This window comes from Labrus mixtus, chromosome 12 (assembly GCF_963584025.1).
Source record: "Labrus mixtus chromosome 12, fLabMix1.1, whole genome shotgun sequence".
Classification (NCBI taxonomy): Eukaryota; Metazoa; Chordata; class Actinopteri; order Labriformes; family Labridae; genus Labrus; species Labrus mixtus.
This window is the reverse complement of record NC_083623.1, coordinates 1515104-1532603: the sequence shown is the minus strand read 5'-3', so window position 1 is coordinate 1532603 and position 17500 is coordinate 1515104. Positions and strand designations below refer to the sequence as shown.

General features: G+C 44.2%; 1 protein-coding gene across 3 annotated transcripts in view; it reads left to right on the top strand.

Moving 5' to 3' along the window:
* Positions 1-12643, top strand: part of pex7 (peroxisomal biogenesis factor 7) — a 65518-nt gene extending 52875 nt beyond the window's left edge. For 2 of the 3 annotated variants that reach the window (XM_061052876.1, XM_061052877.1), the window contains exons 11-12: positions 569-692; positions 10533-12643. In XM_061052876.1, the coding sequence (XP_060908859.1) occupies positions 569-649 (81 nt within the window). In that variant the 3' untranslated portion in view covers positions 650-692; positions 10533-12643. The remainder of the gene's footprint in view (positions 1-568; positions 693-10532) is intronic. The other variant, XM_061052878.1, reaches the window with a different exon arrangement.
* Positions 12644-17500: the final 4857 nt, after the last annotated feature.

Sequence of the window (17500 nt, the reverse complement as noted above, 5' to 3'; positions counted from 1 at the left end):
GATCTCTGATATATTTATGTGTAAAAAGTCACACAGTCTTCCTTTGTCAGTGGTGGGGTCTAGTAAGCATCAAGATCTCCTACACTGAGAAAGAAATAAAGTGCTGCATTAGCATTTTGTTGTAAGAACTGACAGTGAACTCACACATCATTTCCATAAATATGGCCGCCTGGTCTCATAATCCTGACAGCAGTTTAATCTGCTGGAAACTAGAGGATGCTCCACTATCCGTCCCACTGTGAGATATCAGACTCCTCACCTCGTCTTCTGTGTTTTCTCTCAACTTTACTTCACCCCCTCTCTCTTTTTCTTATCGCTGATTCTTCTTTCCTCGCGGTCTGTTCTCGCTCTCCCCTTCAGACTTTGTTTTTTTGGTTTTAATTTCCTCCTCCTGATATCAGTACGTAGTTGCTCTTAGCCTCTCTCTTCTAATCACTACTTGCCCCGATCAATTACATTTTTCTTTCTTTTATCTCTCACTCACACACACCAGCCCTCCCTGGATGGTGTGGTCTCTGGTGTTATCCGGGTGTAGCCACATGTGTCTGATGGATCACCCTGCTTACAGCACTGCAGGACAAACCACACGCACGAGCAACGAATCAGAGCACCGCTGACTCTGTGTGACAAAGTGAGTGAGAGCCAATAGATCATTCAGGGATGCCAGATGAGAACCATTTACAGGTCTGCAGGTTAGTCACTTTGTAAAAAGTCTTTCATAGAACTGACTAAATTGCCAGATGCTGTTTTGTGCTTCTTCAACATCGGTGTACAAAATGCACACAAAAACGTTCCCTCTGTTTCTTGGCTCTTTCTTTTAACTAATTATATTTAAAAGGTCCAGTCAGTGAGATGTGTAGAGAGTGAGATGATAAAGGTATCTTACTATCTGATCATTAAGGAAACATGTTGAAGTGCTGGCTTCTCTGACAACAATGCAGCAGTCAGTATGTCCTCCTTGTAAACACGGCCGTTTTGGACGCCCCTCAGTTTGTCAGATATGAGAGCAGTTATCAGGTCAACAGGTGTTGCAGCGATGGAAGCGGGCAAGAGAAGTGGTTCAGATAGAAGTGATTGTACCCGACCTAAAAAGCCTCTGCATGTTTCTAATAAGCTCCACGAGCAGAAACGTGCTCAAACTAGGATCAATATTGGAGATGCTTTTGAAAAATGGAGAGAGGTTAGAACACAGAAAGGTTTACAGACCCATGCAGAGCTGGATAAACACTGAAGCTTCAGAGTCCACCACATGGTGACCTGAGTGAGCATGGACTCTAGAGAGGAGGGGGGGGGACAGATCTCTATGATGTTTAGAATTTAGACTGCAGTACACATTTTAAACACTAGGGGTCAGAGTTACATACTGCTCCTTTAATAATAAAAAGGTTCTTATTTTGTTAGAACAATGAACTTAAAGGATTGCCGTTCTCCTTTGTCTTTTCACCGTACATATATTTCCTCCTACGCAGAAACTGAAGGTTTTTTGCACAGTCAGATTGTTTCTCGGGAAGTGTCATAGAAGCTGTCACTCCCAAAGCCCTGTTACCATGACGACTCAACAGTGATAGTAAGTGTCGTTAAGACTATGACCATTATGTGCTTTTTCCCATTAGAAGTACATATCTACCACCAGCTTATTAGTGTTTTAATTAATGTTAATAAGAAAAGTAATTTACACAGAATATTAGTCGGACTTTGAACTTTGGATGGCTTTTATATTTCCTTTAGTCTCGCAGCCTTTTTTTCATGTAGTCGTTCCCACCTCCTTGTCATCTCTCTCTCTCTCTCTCACTCTCTCTCTTTGAATACTTCTCTCACTCTTTTTGTGTGCTTTGCTGCAGTCTTGGCCCGTGTGTGTGCCTTTCCATTACGGCCGGCTGTTAAAGTTAATTAAAGAGGGGCATTCCTCTTCCTCTTATGGCTGACTCACCGCACGGCCCCGGCTATGCTTACTCACGTCCTGAAAGTCCGTTCAGCTTGTTGACTCACTGATTCAAGATTCAGTGAGGAGGGGACCAAAGGCAAGCAAGAAGGGAAGCCCGATGATTCAGAGGGAGGTGATGCTGTGAAGATGGAGGGAACGCTGCCTTTGTGTACAGATCAAACACATGATGTAAGAGGGTGCTGCGAAAAGCCATAAAGCCCTTTTTAGGGGGGGAGAGTGGCTTTATATGCCTTGGATTGACAGGACTGTTGATTGAGTAGAAAACCAAGGAAACAGAGAGAGTAGGGAATGACATGCGAACCGAAACCGAGGGGCGTCCAAAACAGCCCCGTGTGGGGGTGCCTTCAAACCGCCTACCTTCTCTGGTCCAAACAAATCCAGAGCATTCAGGCCAATCCCCCCGCCCCCTCCTCTCTAGAGTCCATGCTCACACAGGTCACCATGTGGTGGACTCTGAAGCTTCAGTGTTTATCCAGCTCTGCATGGGTCTGTAAACCTTTCTGTGTTCTAACCTCTCTCCATTTTTCAAAAGCATCTCCAATATTGATCCTAGTTTGAGCACGTTTCTGCTCGTGGAGCTTATTAGAAACATGCAGAGGCTTTTTAGGTCGGGTACAATCACTTCTATCTGAACCACTTCTCTCGCCCGCTTCCATCGCTGCAACACCTGTTGACCTGATAACTGCTCTCATATCTGGCAAACCGAGGGGCGTCCAAAACAACCCAGTGTGCATTGTTGTCAGAGAAGCCAGCACTTCAACATGTTTCCTTAATGTCTGATCATATAGTAAGGTCACTTTATCGTTTATCATTAGATTGGTCCTTGGATATTCATTTTCCTCGATTCTATGATGCCAAAACTGGTCAGATTTGTTAACGACAATGAACATGCCTTGACAATAGTAGCCTTGTAATTGTTCAAAAGCAGAATACCTTGGAGTTCCCTTGTGATTCAAGACTAGGGAAGTAGTTTGTCCAAGTGGGAATCTTTGCAGCAGAGAAGGGAGGATTACATAATCAACCGGATGGACAAGCACAGATTCCTCTGTTGTAGTTTGACCTTTTTCAAACTCCTGCTTTCTGCTACTGTGCCTCTGGTGGAGGCTTTGTAAGATCACATGCAGCTGATGTGACTGTGGCTGGTTGTCAAAAACAAATACACTGAAGTTAATTTTCTGGTCAAGCTGGCAGGGTGGCCCCAAGAAATTACAAAGTCCATTTGTTGGTTGGCTGAACCACCATGTTTCCAATACGTGGGAGAGGATTGGACAAGGTGGTTTTTGCCAAATGAATGAACAAAACAGGGCCTGACTGCTTCTGAAGGGGAAAAAAGAAACCCAAACAACAGACCTGACTGGCTTCTCTAGAAAATACTCATTGAAAAAAGCACAGAAACCAAACCAACCTAGTGTGTCTAACAGGTGCATAAATGGAGGGTTTCCTAAGTCCAACCTCACAAACCAGGCAACATGAGCTGTTCATAGCAAAGCTTGCAGAGAGAGGGCGAGCTGTCTTAGTAGAGTGCCTTATAACAGAGCTTCCCAGCTGCTGATTTGCCAGTTGAATCAGGGAAGCCTGCCTGACTTGTAACAAAGCTATTCACAAGAACTGAGGATATTTTTGCTAAAGGATGGATTTGAAGAATTTAGTTACCTCTTACCTTTTGAATTGAATCATCTTCAAACAACCTTTTTAGTCATCCCGTCATGTCATTTGTTTAAGTGACACGATGGGGTGCCAAGAATAGAGAGTCTTGATCCTGACGCTGTAAGGTGCACTTTATCCCCCACTCTCTCGCCCTCTTTCCCCATCTCGATACATATCCTGTCAAATAACTTTTACATCAGTCTATCCCATAATATTACAAACCATTTGGCGTCAGTTTGCACAACCAGAGCTCTGCGGTCAAGCTAGCAATAATACAAGTCAAAGGATTGGTGACAGCAACACAAACAGCTGGTACACAGTTGCATATGGATGAAACCTGACTTTTTTTGATCTACCAATTACTTTTTGTCAACAATGTTGTGGAGCCCATTATGGTGGAGCTTTAATGGTTTATCGTTCACTCACACAAAGAGCAACAGCAGACAGTTCTATATAAACACCAGGACACAAATATGACAGGTGAAGTTAAACTGTGACACATTTTAAACAGCCTCAGTCTGTCACTGTGATGGATTATAAATAATTACAGCACAAACCCTGCTGACATGTTAATACATCTCCTCTGACTGCAGGCTTTTAGGACCCACACATCCAAATAAGAGAGAGAAAACTACAGCACAGTGACAGTAAAGGCCCTGACACACCAAGCAGACGGCCAAGAACTGGTGGCGCCTCGCAACGCCTTTTGTCTTGGCCAAAAAGTTGCACTTGAACACACCGCAAAGACTACAGCCGACGGCCAACCACCACGTATGTTCTGCGCATGCGTGAGAGGCAATAACTCTCCATGCCAGCAGGGGGCGGTAGTCTGTAATCGTCATTCCAAAAAGGGGGAACCGGAAGAGGACGAGGAAGAACGCAGATAAATAAACCGTTGTTATGATACGAGAAGACAATTTTCTCACCGCTGTCGCTCAACACTCGTAATATAGGAACTTCTAATGGAGAATAATGTCTGAGAAAAGATGAAAATGCCACTAGTGTTGTCAGCCCTTGGTCTTTCATTATTGGAATAAGAGAAGAGGTGCTTCCGTTTTTCTTCTCGTGCACTGGCTCTCCTGTTTCGCTGAGCTGAACAGCCAATCAGAGAGATTCCTACCCCCTACTACGCCGGTGACGGCTCATAATGATTCGACATGTGAAATAGGCCAAAAAAACTCTTCTCTTCTCTCTTCTCCTCTGTCGCCCCCCGGTGGTGGAATGAACTTCCAAACTCCATGTGATCTGCAGAGTCCCTCTGCACCTTTAAGAAAAAGCTAAAGACCCAGCTCTTTCATGAATACCTACTAACTTAATGATGATGGTCTCCATATTATTGATGATGATGATGGTAATGACGATGGTTTTTGTTTGATAACGACGACTTATAAGATGGTTTCTATACTGATTAGAGCTCTCAAGAACTGCCCTCAATGTTGTGCTTTGCCTCTGGTCACTTCCTGTCAGCACCTGTGTGTCCAATCAGACTCAAAGCTGATCGTTTGCTCTTACTCACATTGTTCCCTTTTTTCTAGATCCTTGCTTGTGTTGTTCTTACTCTCTGATGTACGTCACTTTGGAGAAAAGCGTCTGCTAAGTGAATTGTAGAATTGTAGAAAAAGGGCCGACTGGTAGCGACGAAGCTTGACACACCGCAAAAACTCGGGCGACGACCGCTCGCCGACGGCTGACGGTGTTGTTTGTGTCAAACCATCACTTGTGCATTCGTAAGCAAACTTCTTCAACCAGCAGGCAGCTGCTTCCTCTTTTGTGTCACCGTCCACATCAACAAAGTGGCTTTGTATTCGTCATGCCAGACGTGAAGTGGAGCCGGTGTTTTTACTCTGAAAGAAGTGAGCTCTGTGTGAGCCGCTGTGTTCTTCAGCCAGGAGAGATGACAGAGAGGCAGGGTGTCATTCAGCTGATAGTCACGTCCCCTCACAGGCGTGACATTCAGATGATAGCCATGTCCTGCTTGATTACATACTCCAGAGTGGGAGGGCGAGAGAGGCACGTAGTATGTCTCCACAGCACTGCATCATATGAAACATCTCAAGTGTTTGAGTTTCCCCTGCTGAGGAAATCTTTAAGTCTTTAAGGGATTTTCTTTTCCATTTCTGTGTCTTTCAGATTAATGTTGTTAGTGTCAAAATGCCTCCAGTTGTTGCACTCTGCAACAGCATCAAATGTTGTGATGTTATTATCTACTCTACTCCAAATTGGTCTACTGTATTGTGCCGTAAATTATGGCATGGTATTGCATCGTAATGTTTCTTATCGTATCATTTTATGCTGTATCATATAGTATCGTATATAGAGAAAAATAAATAAAGGCAGAATCCTAATGCGCAGCACTGGATTTTGGTATGATATCTCGTTTAGTATTTATTGGCTGTACATAGGAAAACAGACCTTGTGCAGAGAAAAAGAATCAGAACCAATTGACTAATGCAGTCTCTAAACCAATCAGCGGTCATCCAACACCGATTGAGTTTTTTTGCTTATCGAAACAGAAACGACATCTCAAAGGGCAGTTCAACATTTGCTGCTAGACGGCCTCTTCCAACTCCAACTCTATTCTCGCATCCCTAGTTGCAATTCGGACTGAAAACAAAGGCACCACACGGTGTCACAGCGAGGTCAGGTGGGAGGGTTCGGCTCTCTTGGGCCCTGCTGGCCGGTATCCTGGGTCGGACGGAGTCGGGTGTTCACGCATTGGGAACTCCAGCTAAAATTGAGAGTGGGGGTTCCTGTGACCGAGGGCTTGGTTGGTGCAACGCCTTCTCCGCTGGGGGCGAGCTCGGCATGTCATGTAGATTTGTACGTAAACTGTAATCAGATTGAAAATGTTTTGGTGAATTTATGAATACTGAAGGGATTCTAATAATTTAGTCTATTTAGTTTTTCTCTGTCTATCTGTCAGATTGATGCTGTTTGTTGTTGTTTGTCAAACTGTCATGTGGATGTTGCTTGCCTGTATTTAAAAAAAAAAAAAGGCAACATACAGAATAAGAAGTCTTGGTCAGAAGTCCATCATTTCTAACCGCTGGCTAAACCAGAAAACCTAAAAAGTTTGCCGCTGCTCTCAGAGGCTATTTTGTCAGAACACAGTTGACAGGTTACAAATGGTTTTGTTAATGTAACCCAAATTAAACTCTGAAGCCAAACCATAGATTCTAACTGAAGATGACCTCTAGATGACCAAATCTCCACGATTTGTGAACAGGCTTTTGTTCCTGTGGACTAACAGGCTTCCAGGGAAACTATTATGCTCAACAATTATAGGAAATACACAACTGAGAGAAAAGCGTCAGCCCCATATTGCCTGAATGTTCTCATACTCACAATTATTAACAGGAACGTTGTCCGCAGTTAGAGCTATTTAGTCACCTCCATTGGGAGAGAAAAAGTGCACTGAGTTGAAAAAACAAACAGAAAGAGTGGTGAACAATAAAAGCAAAAGAATAATTACACCAAACGACGGATGAAAACTTAGCAATCATTTCAGTTGTTTTACTTTAATAAGAGAACTAAAGGAGGAACTGGAAGGAAAGATTTCAGTGTGTAGAGTTGAGACCAGTCAGCTGTCTTTCTAAATGTCTTTGTCCCAGACCAGATAATGGAGGGCAATTTAGGTGGAACACTTTGATGTGAGTGTGTGCCAGAGGAGACAGAGAGCTGAACGTCTCGTCTCTCAGCCCTCCCTGAGTGTCCACAGAGAGAGAGCTCAGACGAGTTCAGGTTTTATTTCACCTGGACACTCGAAGTGTTTCTGAAATAAAAGAGTACGACAATAAACTCTGCAGAAAAACTGTGTTCTGTTGTAGTGAAGACTCAGACCATATGGTATCAAAACGTCTTATCACTAGATTCCTTTGTGTTGTTGACTAAAGCTGGAAGAAAACGTCAAACAAGGGGACCCTATTGTTAGGATTCAGGAAATGGAATTAATATTTCAAGTAATGATTATTAAAGAGGACATATTCCCCCCCTCCTCCACCTTTTCAAACAGTCCCCTCCTCCACCTTTTCAAACAGTCCCCTCCTCCACCTTTTCAAACAGTCCTCCTCCACCTTTTCTAACAGTCCCCTCCTCCACCTTTTCAAACAGTCCTCCTCCACCTTTTCAAACAGTCCCCTCCTCCACCTTTTCAAACAGTCCTCCTCCACCTTTTCTAACAGTCCTCTCCTCCACCTTTTCAAACAGTCCCCTCCTCCACCTTTTCAAACAGTCCTCCTCCACCTTTTCTAACAGTCCCCTCCTCCACCTTTTCAAACAGTCCTCCTCCACCTTTTCAAACAGTCCTCTCCTCCACCTTTTCAAACAGTCCCCTCCTCCACCTTTTCAAACAGTCCTCCTCCACCTTTTCTAACAGTCCTCTCCTCCACCTTTTCAAACAGTCCCCTCCTCCACCTTTTCAAACAGTCCCCTCCTCCACATTTTCAAACAGTCCTCTCCTCCACCTTTTCAAACGGTCCTCTCCTCCACCTTTTCAAACAGTCCCCTCCTCCACCTTTTCTAACAGTCCCCCTCCTCCACCTTTTCAAACAGTCCTCTCCTCCACCTTTTCAAACAGTCCCCTCCTCCACCTTTTCTAACAGTCCCCCTCCTCCACCTTTTCAAACAGTCCTCTCCTCCACCTTTTCAAACAGTCCTCTCCTCCACCTTTTCAAACAGTCCCCTCCTCCACCTTTTCTAACAGTCCCCCTCCTCCACCTTTTCAAACAGTCCTCTCCTCCACCTTTTCAAACAGTCCCCTCCTCCACCTTTTCTAACAGTCCCCCTCCTCCACCTTTTCAAACAGTCCTCTCCTCCACCTTTTCAAACAGTCCTCTCCTCCACCTTTTCAAACAGTCCCCCTCCTCCACCTTTTCAAACAGTCCCCCTCTCCACCTTTTCAAACAGTCCCCTCCTCCACCTTTTCAAACAGTCCCCTCCTCCACCTTTTCAAACAGTCCCCTCCTCCACCTTTTCTAACAGTCCCCCTCCTCCACCTTTTCAAACAGTCCTTTCCTCCACCTTTTCAAACAGTCCTCTCCTCCACCTTTTCAAACAGTCCTCTCCTCCACCTTTTCTAACAGTCCCCCTCCTCCACCTTTTCAAACAGTCCTCTCCTCCACCTTTTCAAACAGTCCTCTCCTCCACCTTTTCAAACAGTCCCCTCCTCCACCTTTTCTAACAGTCCCCCTCCTCCACCTTTTCAAACAGTCCTCTCCTCCACCTTTTCAAACAGTCCCCTCCTCCACCTTTTCAAACAGTCCCCCTCCTCCACCTTTTCAAACAGTCCCCCTCCTCCACCTTTTCAAACAGTCCCCTCCTCCACCTTTTCAAACAGTCCCCTCCTCCACCTTTTCTAACAGTCCCCCTCCTCCACCTTTTCAAACAGTCCCCCTCCTCCACCTTTTCAAACAGTCGCCCTCCTCCACCTTTTCTAACAGTCCCCCTCCTCCACCTTTTCAAACAGTCCCCCTCCTCCACCTTTTCAAACAGTCCCCTCCTCCACCTTTTCTAACAGTCCCCCTCCTCCACCTTTTCAAACAGTCCTCTCCTCCACCTTTTCAAACAGTCCCCTCCTCCACCTTTTCAAACAGTCCCCTCCTCCACCTTTTGAAACAGTCCTCTCCTCCACCTTTTCAAACAGTCCCCTCCTCCACCTTTTCAAACAGTCCCCCTCCTCCACCTTTTCAAACAGTCCCCTCCTCCACCTTTTCAAACAGTCCCCCTCCTCCACCTTTTCAAACAGTCCCCTCCTCCACCTTTTCAAACAGTCCCCCTGTGGTCTAAATGAAACATCTGTGCTGTGCTTTGTTCAAAATATAACATGAATCAAGCACCAGAGGAGGTTTGTGACCCTGTATAAACCAGCTCTCTCAGAACGCTCCGTTTTGGTGTGTGTGTCTCTTTAAATGTAATGACCCCCCCCCCCCCCCGAGTTTTCCCCGTAGACATCACTCCTTCGCTAGCGAGAATAAAAATGGCCGACCTCCACTAAAATTTTGCTCTAGGCTGGGGGTGGAGTCCATGGGTGGAGATACCAGGGGAGGGGAGTAAGTTATCATTTGAGCGCCATGGGGTCTAACGTCTAAAAGTCAACGGGGATTTTGAATGTGTTTGTGGTTAGACTCCTGAAATAAGGTCTGTGGTTAACACAAGCTGAAGAGATGTTGGTGTTTTGTTAGACCACATAAACTACGTTAGGTAAAACCTCCACTTGTGAAGTTTGAAGTTTTTACTCGTCTTTAAAAAGGCGGTCGCTAACAAGCGGCTAAATGTGACTACAGTGTTTGTCGGGGACATTAAACGTCATCACGCCGGACACAGAGGGCGGGAACTCTCTCACTAGTCGGAGATGTCTCCTGTAGGTTTAATCTTTAGGTTAAGGTGAATATTATGTTAGTAAACTATTTATTAAGCTACGTGGATTAGTTTATCGGAGATCGTCTGAAGCGTAACGCTAGTGACGTCACAATCATCCGACCGTGGTGTAGTTAGCTTGTAGCATAACGTTAGCTTTTTACTTCTGTCGGCCGCATTAACGCTTCAAACATCATAAAAATGGCGTTCATCTGTGAAGATTATCCTGCTGAACAAAACGCCTACGCTTCAGAAACGTGTGTTTAACACAGAGATTATTTTCTGCAATGATCCAAAATCCAATGAAAACATCCCAGAGGAGGATTCTCGTTAGACCACATGGTGATGCTACTTCCTGGTTGGCCTACAGAAATACATCATTTGGTTTGTTCTCTATGTGTAAGATATCTATTGAATTGAAATAAAATTGTCATAGATTTTCAGAGCAACTGACAGTTTGAGAAAATGTTCATTATAATCCATCCAAAGGTTTATTGTCTAATTCAGTTCCCACAGAAGTTGTGGATCAATCCTAGAGCTACAACATTAGCATGGCTAAAGCTACACTTTCTTGTGTTTTCTGCAGGTGGTGGACTGTTCCTGGGATGAGACTGTGAAGATCTACACACCTGCCTGTCTATCTGCTGGAACAGCAACATGAAAGACTTCTGAGGACATTGTGTTAATTCCATTTGTTGCCTGGAGGCTGACATGAACCTCGAGCTCTTCCTGTCAGCTCGCCTTCTGCAGATAAAAGTCATTTCTCCCAGTCTGACGCCACAAACAAAATTGCCAATTTTGACTAAACAATTCATTAATTTACTGAAATAAATAGAGAACAAGTGAGTCATTCAGAGCGCGGACATCAAAGCAACAACAAGGCTGTTTCTGTGAAGTTTTGTCATTTACAACTCTCTGAAACAGTTTGAACAGTTTGCCAGGCCTTCCTGCAGCGTATCCCCACAGTGCCTCACCTGATATAAGTTAATAATATGTTTATTAAATCTTTGCTAAAGTCAGGGTTGGTCATTTCCTCCAGATCCACTTCTTCAGATTCTGGTGTAAATTGTCTTTAGGTCCTGACAGAAATTAATAACTCAGGTTCTCTGAAAAAGGAACAAAGAAAATCCATCATCTGTATCAGTTTGTAAATCTGTAAAAACTTCAACCAATGTCTGCCACGAGGTACCAATCTTTGGCTTTAGAAGGAGCACAGAGGGAATGCTACTTTCAAAATCATGCTAGTTTTCAAAAATCACCAACTCTGCCTTTAAGTGCCTTGATATGAGATATCTATTTCTAGAATAGTTAGTACATCTCGTTTGAGATGTTTTCAGCCTGTCATACTGCACTGTAAAGACAGAACTTAACAATTAAAACAAGAGTTTATTGTTGGTCCTCCTTTTGGGTACAAACAAGCTACAGTCCCCTTAAAGACACACACACACACACACACACACACACACACACACACACACACACACACACACACACACACACACACAGACACACACAGACACACACACACAGACACACACACACACACACACACAGACACACACAGACACACACACACACACACACACACACACACACACACACACACACACACACACACACACACACACACACAGAGACACACACACACACACACACACACACACACACAGACACACACACAGACACAGACACACACACACACACACACACAGACACACACAGAGACACACACACAGACACAGACACACACACACACACACACACACACACACACACACACAGACACAGACACACACAGACACACACACACACACACACACACACACAGACACAGACACACACACACACACACACACACACACACACACAGAGACACACACACACACACACACACACACACAGACACACACACAGACACAGACACACACACACACACACACACAGACACACACAGAGACACACACACAGACACACACACACACACACACACACACACACACACAGACACAGACACACACAGACACACACACACACACACACACACAGACACACACACACACACACACACACACACACACACACACACACACACACACACACACACACACAGCTAATCAATAGCAGGTTTTGGAAGATGCACGTTGTCTTGATTTATTTTCTTAAATAGCTGAAAGTGTTCCATGTTTTCCATTAAGCGTCAAGCAAAGATGTGAAACTGAAGATATCTATAAAAGTTCTCCCACTTTCCTACAAGAATAAGATTAAATTCTGGCAAAAATTAAATGAACTTTGACGGGCTTAAGAAGCAGCCGAGTTCTTCCTCTGCAGTCTAAATATTCTGCTCTTTTCTCTTTTCTAATTTAGAATATGTGATTATCATTTGATTTTTAAAGATGTCAACATTTTGTTTGCTTTAACAAGTTGTGTCAACTTTAAATGAATTATGTAAATCTGTACTTGACTGTGATCCATAATATCCGTATCATTATGTGTTTCTCCTTCATCTCACTGAGATTCTATTAAACAGGAGAGAAGAAAAAATGTCAAGTGTGACTAATTTCATTCCTGAAATGTCATCAGTGTAGATATGGGCGTTTCTGACGATGATGATGATGATGATGATGATGATGATGATGAGTGTGTGTGGGGCCTTTAATAAAGGAGGAAATATCACACAAAGATATCATCCACAGAAAAGCTTGTTACTTATCGGTCTCTTTGCATCAAAAGCGACACAGTTAGACACTCAACCACCAAAGTCATCGAGTGAGAGGCTGACTTAGAGTGACCAGTTAACCTAACGAGTCTTTGGACAGGAATTTAACCCTTTAAATGCCAGAATCATGTAATCAAACTGGCATTTAAAGGGTTAAATTCCTGATAATTACTCAATATTTGATACTGAAGTTGTTTAAGAGATTTACTCAGAAAAAAAGAAATAAATATCAATCTGTTCTATTTTTATAGCAGTCTTTAGGAAGTGGACATTTTTGTCCTTAGTGACTTCAGAGGGACTAAAGGATCTCACTAGAGCTGAAGTATTGTTAATAATGCTCTGCAACAATTTTCACAAAGAACAAAGAACAAATAATGTAGAACAGGTTCGAGCTCCAACAAAGGAACAACATTCTGTAAAATTCATGAGTTATAACTAATTTGTTCTCCTTCCAGAGCAGCTCTGCAGCGAGGATCCTCTGGAATGTGCCAGCTCTTACATTAAGCTGTAAATATCACAGATGATGATAATGATGATGAATGTCTCCCCCCCCCCCCTTCTTAATGGCTGCAGCCAATCACAGCTGCTCTGGTGATGATGCGTGAAGGATTCCTCTCTGCCCTGCAGCGCATCGTCTGCAGGGAAAACCCAGCACTCTCTCTGGGAATGAAAACGAGGACGCTCCTCCTCCTCCTTGTCCCCGTCATCGTCCTGCTCCTTGTCCCCGTCATCGTCCTCCTCCTCCTCCTTGTCCCCGTCATCGTCCTGCTCCTTGTCCCCGTCATCGTCCTCCTCCTCCTCCTTGTCCTCGTCATCGTCCTGCTCCTTGTCCCCGTCATCGTCCTCCTCCTCCTCCTTGTCCCCGTCATCGTCCTCCTCCTTGTCCCCGTCATCGTCCTCCTCCTCCTCCTTGTCCTCGTCATCGTCCTCCTCCTTGTCCCCGTCATCGTCCTCCTCCTCCTCCTTGTCCCCGTCATCGTCCTGCTCCTTGTCCCCGTCATCGTCCTCCTCCTCCTCCTTGTCCCCGTCATCGTCCTGCTCCTTGTCCCCGTCATCGTCCTCCTCCTCCTCCTTGTCCCCGTCATCGTCCTGCTCCTTGTCCCCGTCATCGTCCTCCTCCTCCTCCTTGTCCTCGTCATCGTCCTCCTCCTTGTCCTCGTCATCGTCCTCCTCCTCCTTGTCCTCGTCATCGTCCTGCTCCTTGTCCCCGTCATCGTCCTCCTCCTCCTCCTTGTCCTCGTCATCGTCCTGCTCCTTATCCTCGTCATCGTCCTCCTCCTTGTCCTCGTCATTGTCCTGCTCCTTGTCCTCGTCATCGTCCTCTTCTTCTTCTTCATCTCCTGCTCTCTTTCTTCACTCTGTTCCTCTCCTTTTACTCTTTCTTTTATCCTCCTTTGTCTTTTACTTGTTTTTAATTCTTGATCTTCACCTCCCTCAAATTCTCGTCTCTTTTCTCTTATTTGTCTCCTCTCGGGGTTCTCCTCTTTTTGCTTCTTTCCTGTTCTCCTCCTTCCTTTTTGTTTCTTTCCACCCCTTCCCCTTCCTTTCGTCTTTTATCCTTTCACCTCCTCATTTCCCTCGTCTCACCTTTCTAACTTACTTTATTTTCTTCCTCTTTCTTTCTTTCATTTCTTTTTCTGTTCTTTCTCGTGACTATAAAACATTTGTACAAGACTGTACATAACCTTCATCCTGAGTCAAGGAACTACACATCCCACAATCCATTGCGAATGATCCCTCTTAAACGCAACTTTTGCCGTTGTTATCGTGTTTATACTGTTAAGTCAAGTGTTGTAATATGTTGAAGTTTCTGTTGTAAACATTTACTGATAGCTAACTAGCTAGCCTACTAATGCTCCACCAATCAGAGACGTCGCTGTGACACTCTAGGATTGTGGGTAGTGTAGTTCTTCGATATCGTGAAATCTTGTTGTTCTTAAAACGAGGTTGATATCAGACGAGCTTGTGTCTCCTACAGGAGCATGAACCATCGTTTCACACTCAGGTAGCTCGTGGTCAGTCCACCTGAGATGGTTATGACATCATGGATAATAATCAACACACTGAGAATAACAATCTGAGCCTGTCAGGGACAAAAACAACAACTTCATCACAGTCTGTTTACCTTCTGAAGGCCTCAAAATGTTTAAAATGTTGATCTGTTTTCTAATTTATTAAGAATTTAATCATCTGTCTGAAACTCAAAATTAAACCCAACATTTATGTGTGTAGGTAAACCAACAGAATCATTTTAACTTTTGGACAAATTGTGCTTACAGCTGCAGTTTATTCCCTCAGAATAATTGTTTGCTCCGTATTAATTCAGAAATCCTTATTATGCAGGCCTGTTCCATTCTGTGTTTTAAGTGAAATTACTCGGCCTAATCTATATTACCTACAGTTTGTGGAATAATGGATGTGGTCCCCCCCCCCCCCCCTTCCCAGCGGAGAACAGTTTGGGTCTAAATCCTCGGCGCGGTCTTAATCTCACGTTTGAAAGCGTCTCTTCTGTCTGCGCGTGTTAATTGGAAGCTAATGGTCTGTGCTCGATAAGGGCGGATCTTCCTCCCTCGTGGGCCTGGGAAACTGATTTTCTGATGAAATATTTCAATTAAAAATATTGTCCAAGCCATTTCCACGCCTGTTATGAGTGATGATGATGTCTCTGTGTCTGTTAGGAGGAAGAGGAGAGAGAGTCAGAGAAATATAAAGAGAGCAGATGTTCAGACGTTCTGCAACACGATGGCAAACATCCAAACACTCAGAGAGAAGAAAAGCTGCAGGTGTTTTCATTAATTATAACCTTTTATATTTCTGGATTATTTCCAGGAGGAGGGAATCTTAAAGCTACGGCAGAATGATACTCCAGAAAATAAAAACCTTCATGTAAATTATTCTAGTCTGTTAACATTTTCTCTTTTTTCATTGGAGTTGGGGTAGCGGACAGGATCACTCCCATGATTCACCGCCAGCCTCCGCATCATCTTTTGTCGTTGTTTTGATTGAGAGCCCCCTGGTGGTGGAATTTACATACATGTCTCTAGTCTGTCTACAAACCCCCCAATGATGAGAAAAGTCCATCCTCTCCGTCTTCTCCCTGCTCCACTTTTCAGAAAATGTGTGCTCAAACAGGCCGTTTGGAGATTTTCCCTTCATGACATCACAAAGGGCAGTAGCCCCTCCCCCAGGTGGGTGACACTCCCACAGCTAGGTGTTTGTTCTGCCCTCTGAGTCTGCCTTCTCACCGTAAACAATAGGACATGGAGCGAGAAAGACCGAGTACACCCAAGCCCTTCCAGAGAGGGGGCGTGGTCAAACACAGCTCATTTACATATTTAAAGGTACAGACACAGAAACAGCCTGTTCTGAGCAGGGCTGAAATAGAGGGGTTTATAGACATGATCAAATACAGGACCAGAGTGGATTTAGAACAAGAAACTTCACACACATGTTGAAGAGGAGCTCTGAGACTTATTTACACTGAAGAAGAAGAGGAGGATATGTCACCTTTAAAGTCTTTCCTTTCCTTTTATGGACCGTTTCATTAATTGAGACTAAAATAATCGATATGGAATCATCAAAACATTTCTCTAATGAAAATCTTTTCCTTGTTTATTTGCACAGTTTGTACTAAATGTTCTGATATGCTGTTTTTTAGAATATCTTCATAATTTCCTCATGTATATGTTAATTTTTCTGATTTATTTTAATCCTGCTAAGGCTTCTGCAAAATATGAATACTTGGATCTGTCAAGCTAATAAGGCAGATTTGAACAGTGTGAAGACAGAAGGAGGGGTAGGGGTGGGGGGTTCACTGGGACAAATAAATAATGAGACCTAATTTCTTGCCGGGGCAAATTCAGCAGAAGCTTAAATGTAGTTAAACTAAATAAACAGTACCTTTCTGAGTGGCGAGAGCTGGCATGGGGGAGGGGTGACTCTGGAGCTCATTGCCCGGCTTTGTCGATGTGTTGTGGGATCTGTTGCATGATCCCTTATCTTTGATTGGTAGATGCCTCCACTTCTCATTTTGACTCATTTTAATCAGAGATGCACCAATGGGGAACTCAGGGCCGATACTTATACCAATGTTTGTTTCATGACTTCTTTAGATCTGAGACTCATAGAACAACTTTTTCTTTCATGTTGTCCAACATGCAGGTGACTTCCTCTGCTCAGTCATAAACCTCTTCTCTTAAATCTGTAGTTTTTATTTGCACTAGTTGTCAGCATTAAATCGATACGACACAACAGATAAACATCACTTACCTCTCCTCTCAGCTGCCAGGGTTCTCACCTGCACTAAGCCCTGGCAGCACATCACCCCCACCCTCGCCCACCTTCACTGGCTCCCGGTCAAGTCCTGCATCACATATAAAATCCTCCTCCTTGTCTACAAATCTCAGCACGGCCTTCCCCCTAGTACCTTTCTGATTTTCCTACTCTCCAACCCTGAAACCTCAGATTCTGGGACCCTCTTCTGCTCTCCATTTCCCGCACCAACCTGCAGACTTTTGGGGGGGGGGGGGGGGGGCACTCTCTGGAACTCTCTCCTGGCAGTTGTCTGTAAAGCTCCATCCTGGGGGGATATGGTGCATTCATGTGGTGTCAGACATGTCGGGAAAACGAGTTTCCAAGTCGGAAACTAAATAAGGTGCCCGACTTCCCGACTTGACGTCAGAATCGTCATCACGATGTTTGTCACAGGGCCGGTATCAGAGGATACTGAGGTTTTAAAAAAATATTTATTTAGGACCTTTTTTATTGTAGAGACAGGACAGTGGACAAAGCTGGAAACCCGGGAGAGAGAGAGCGAGAGAGAGAGAGAGAGAGAGAGA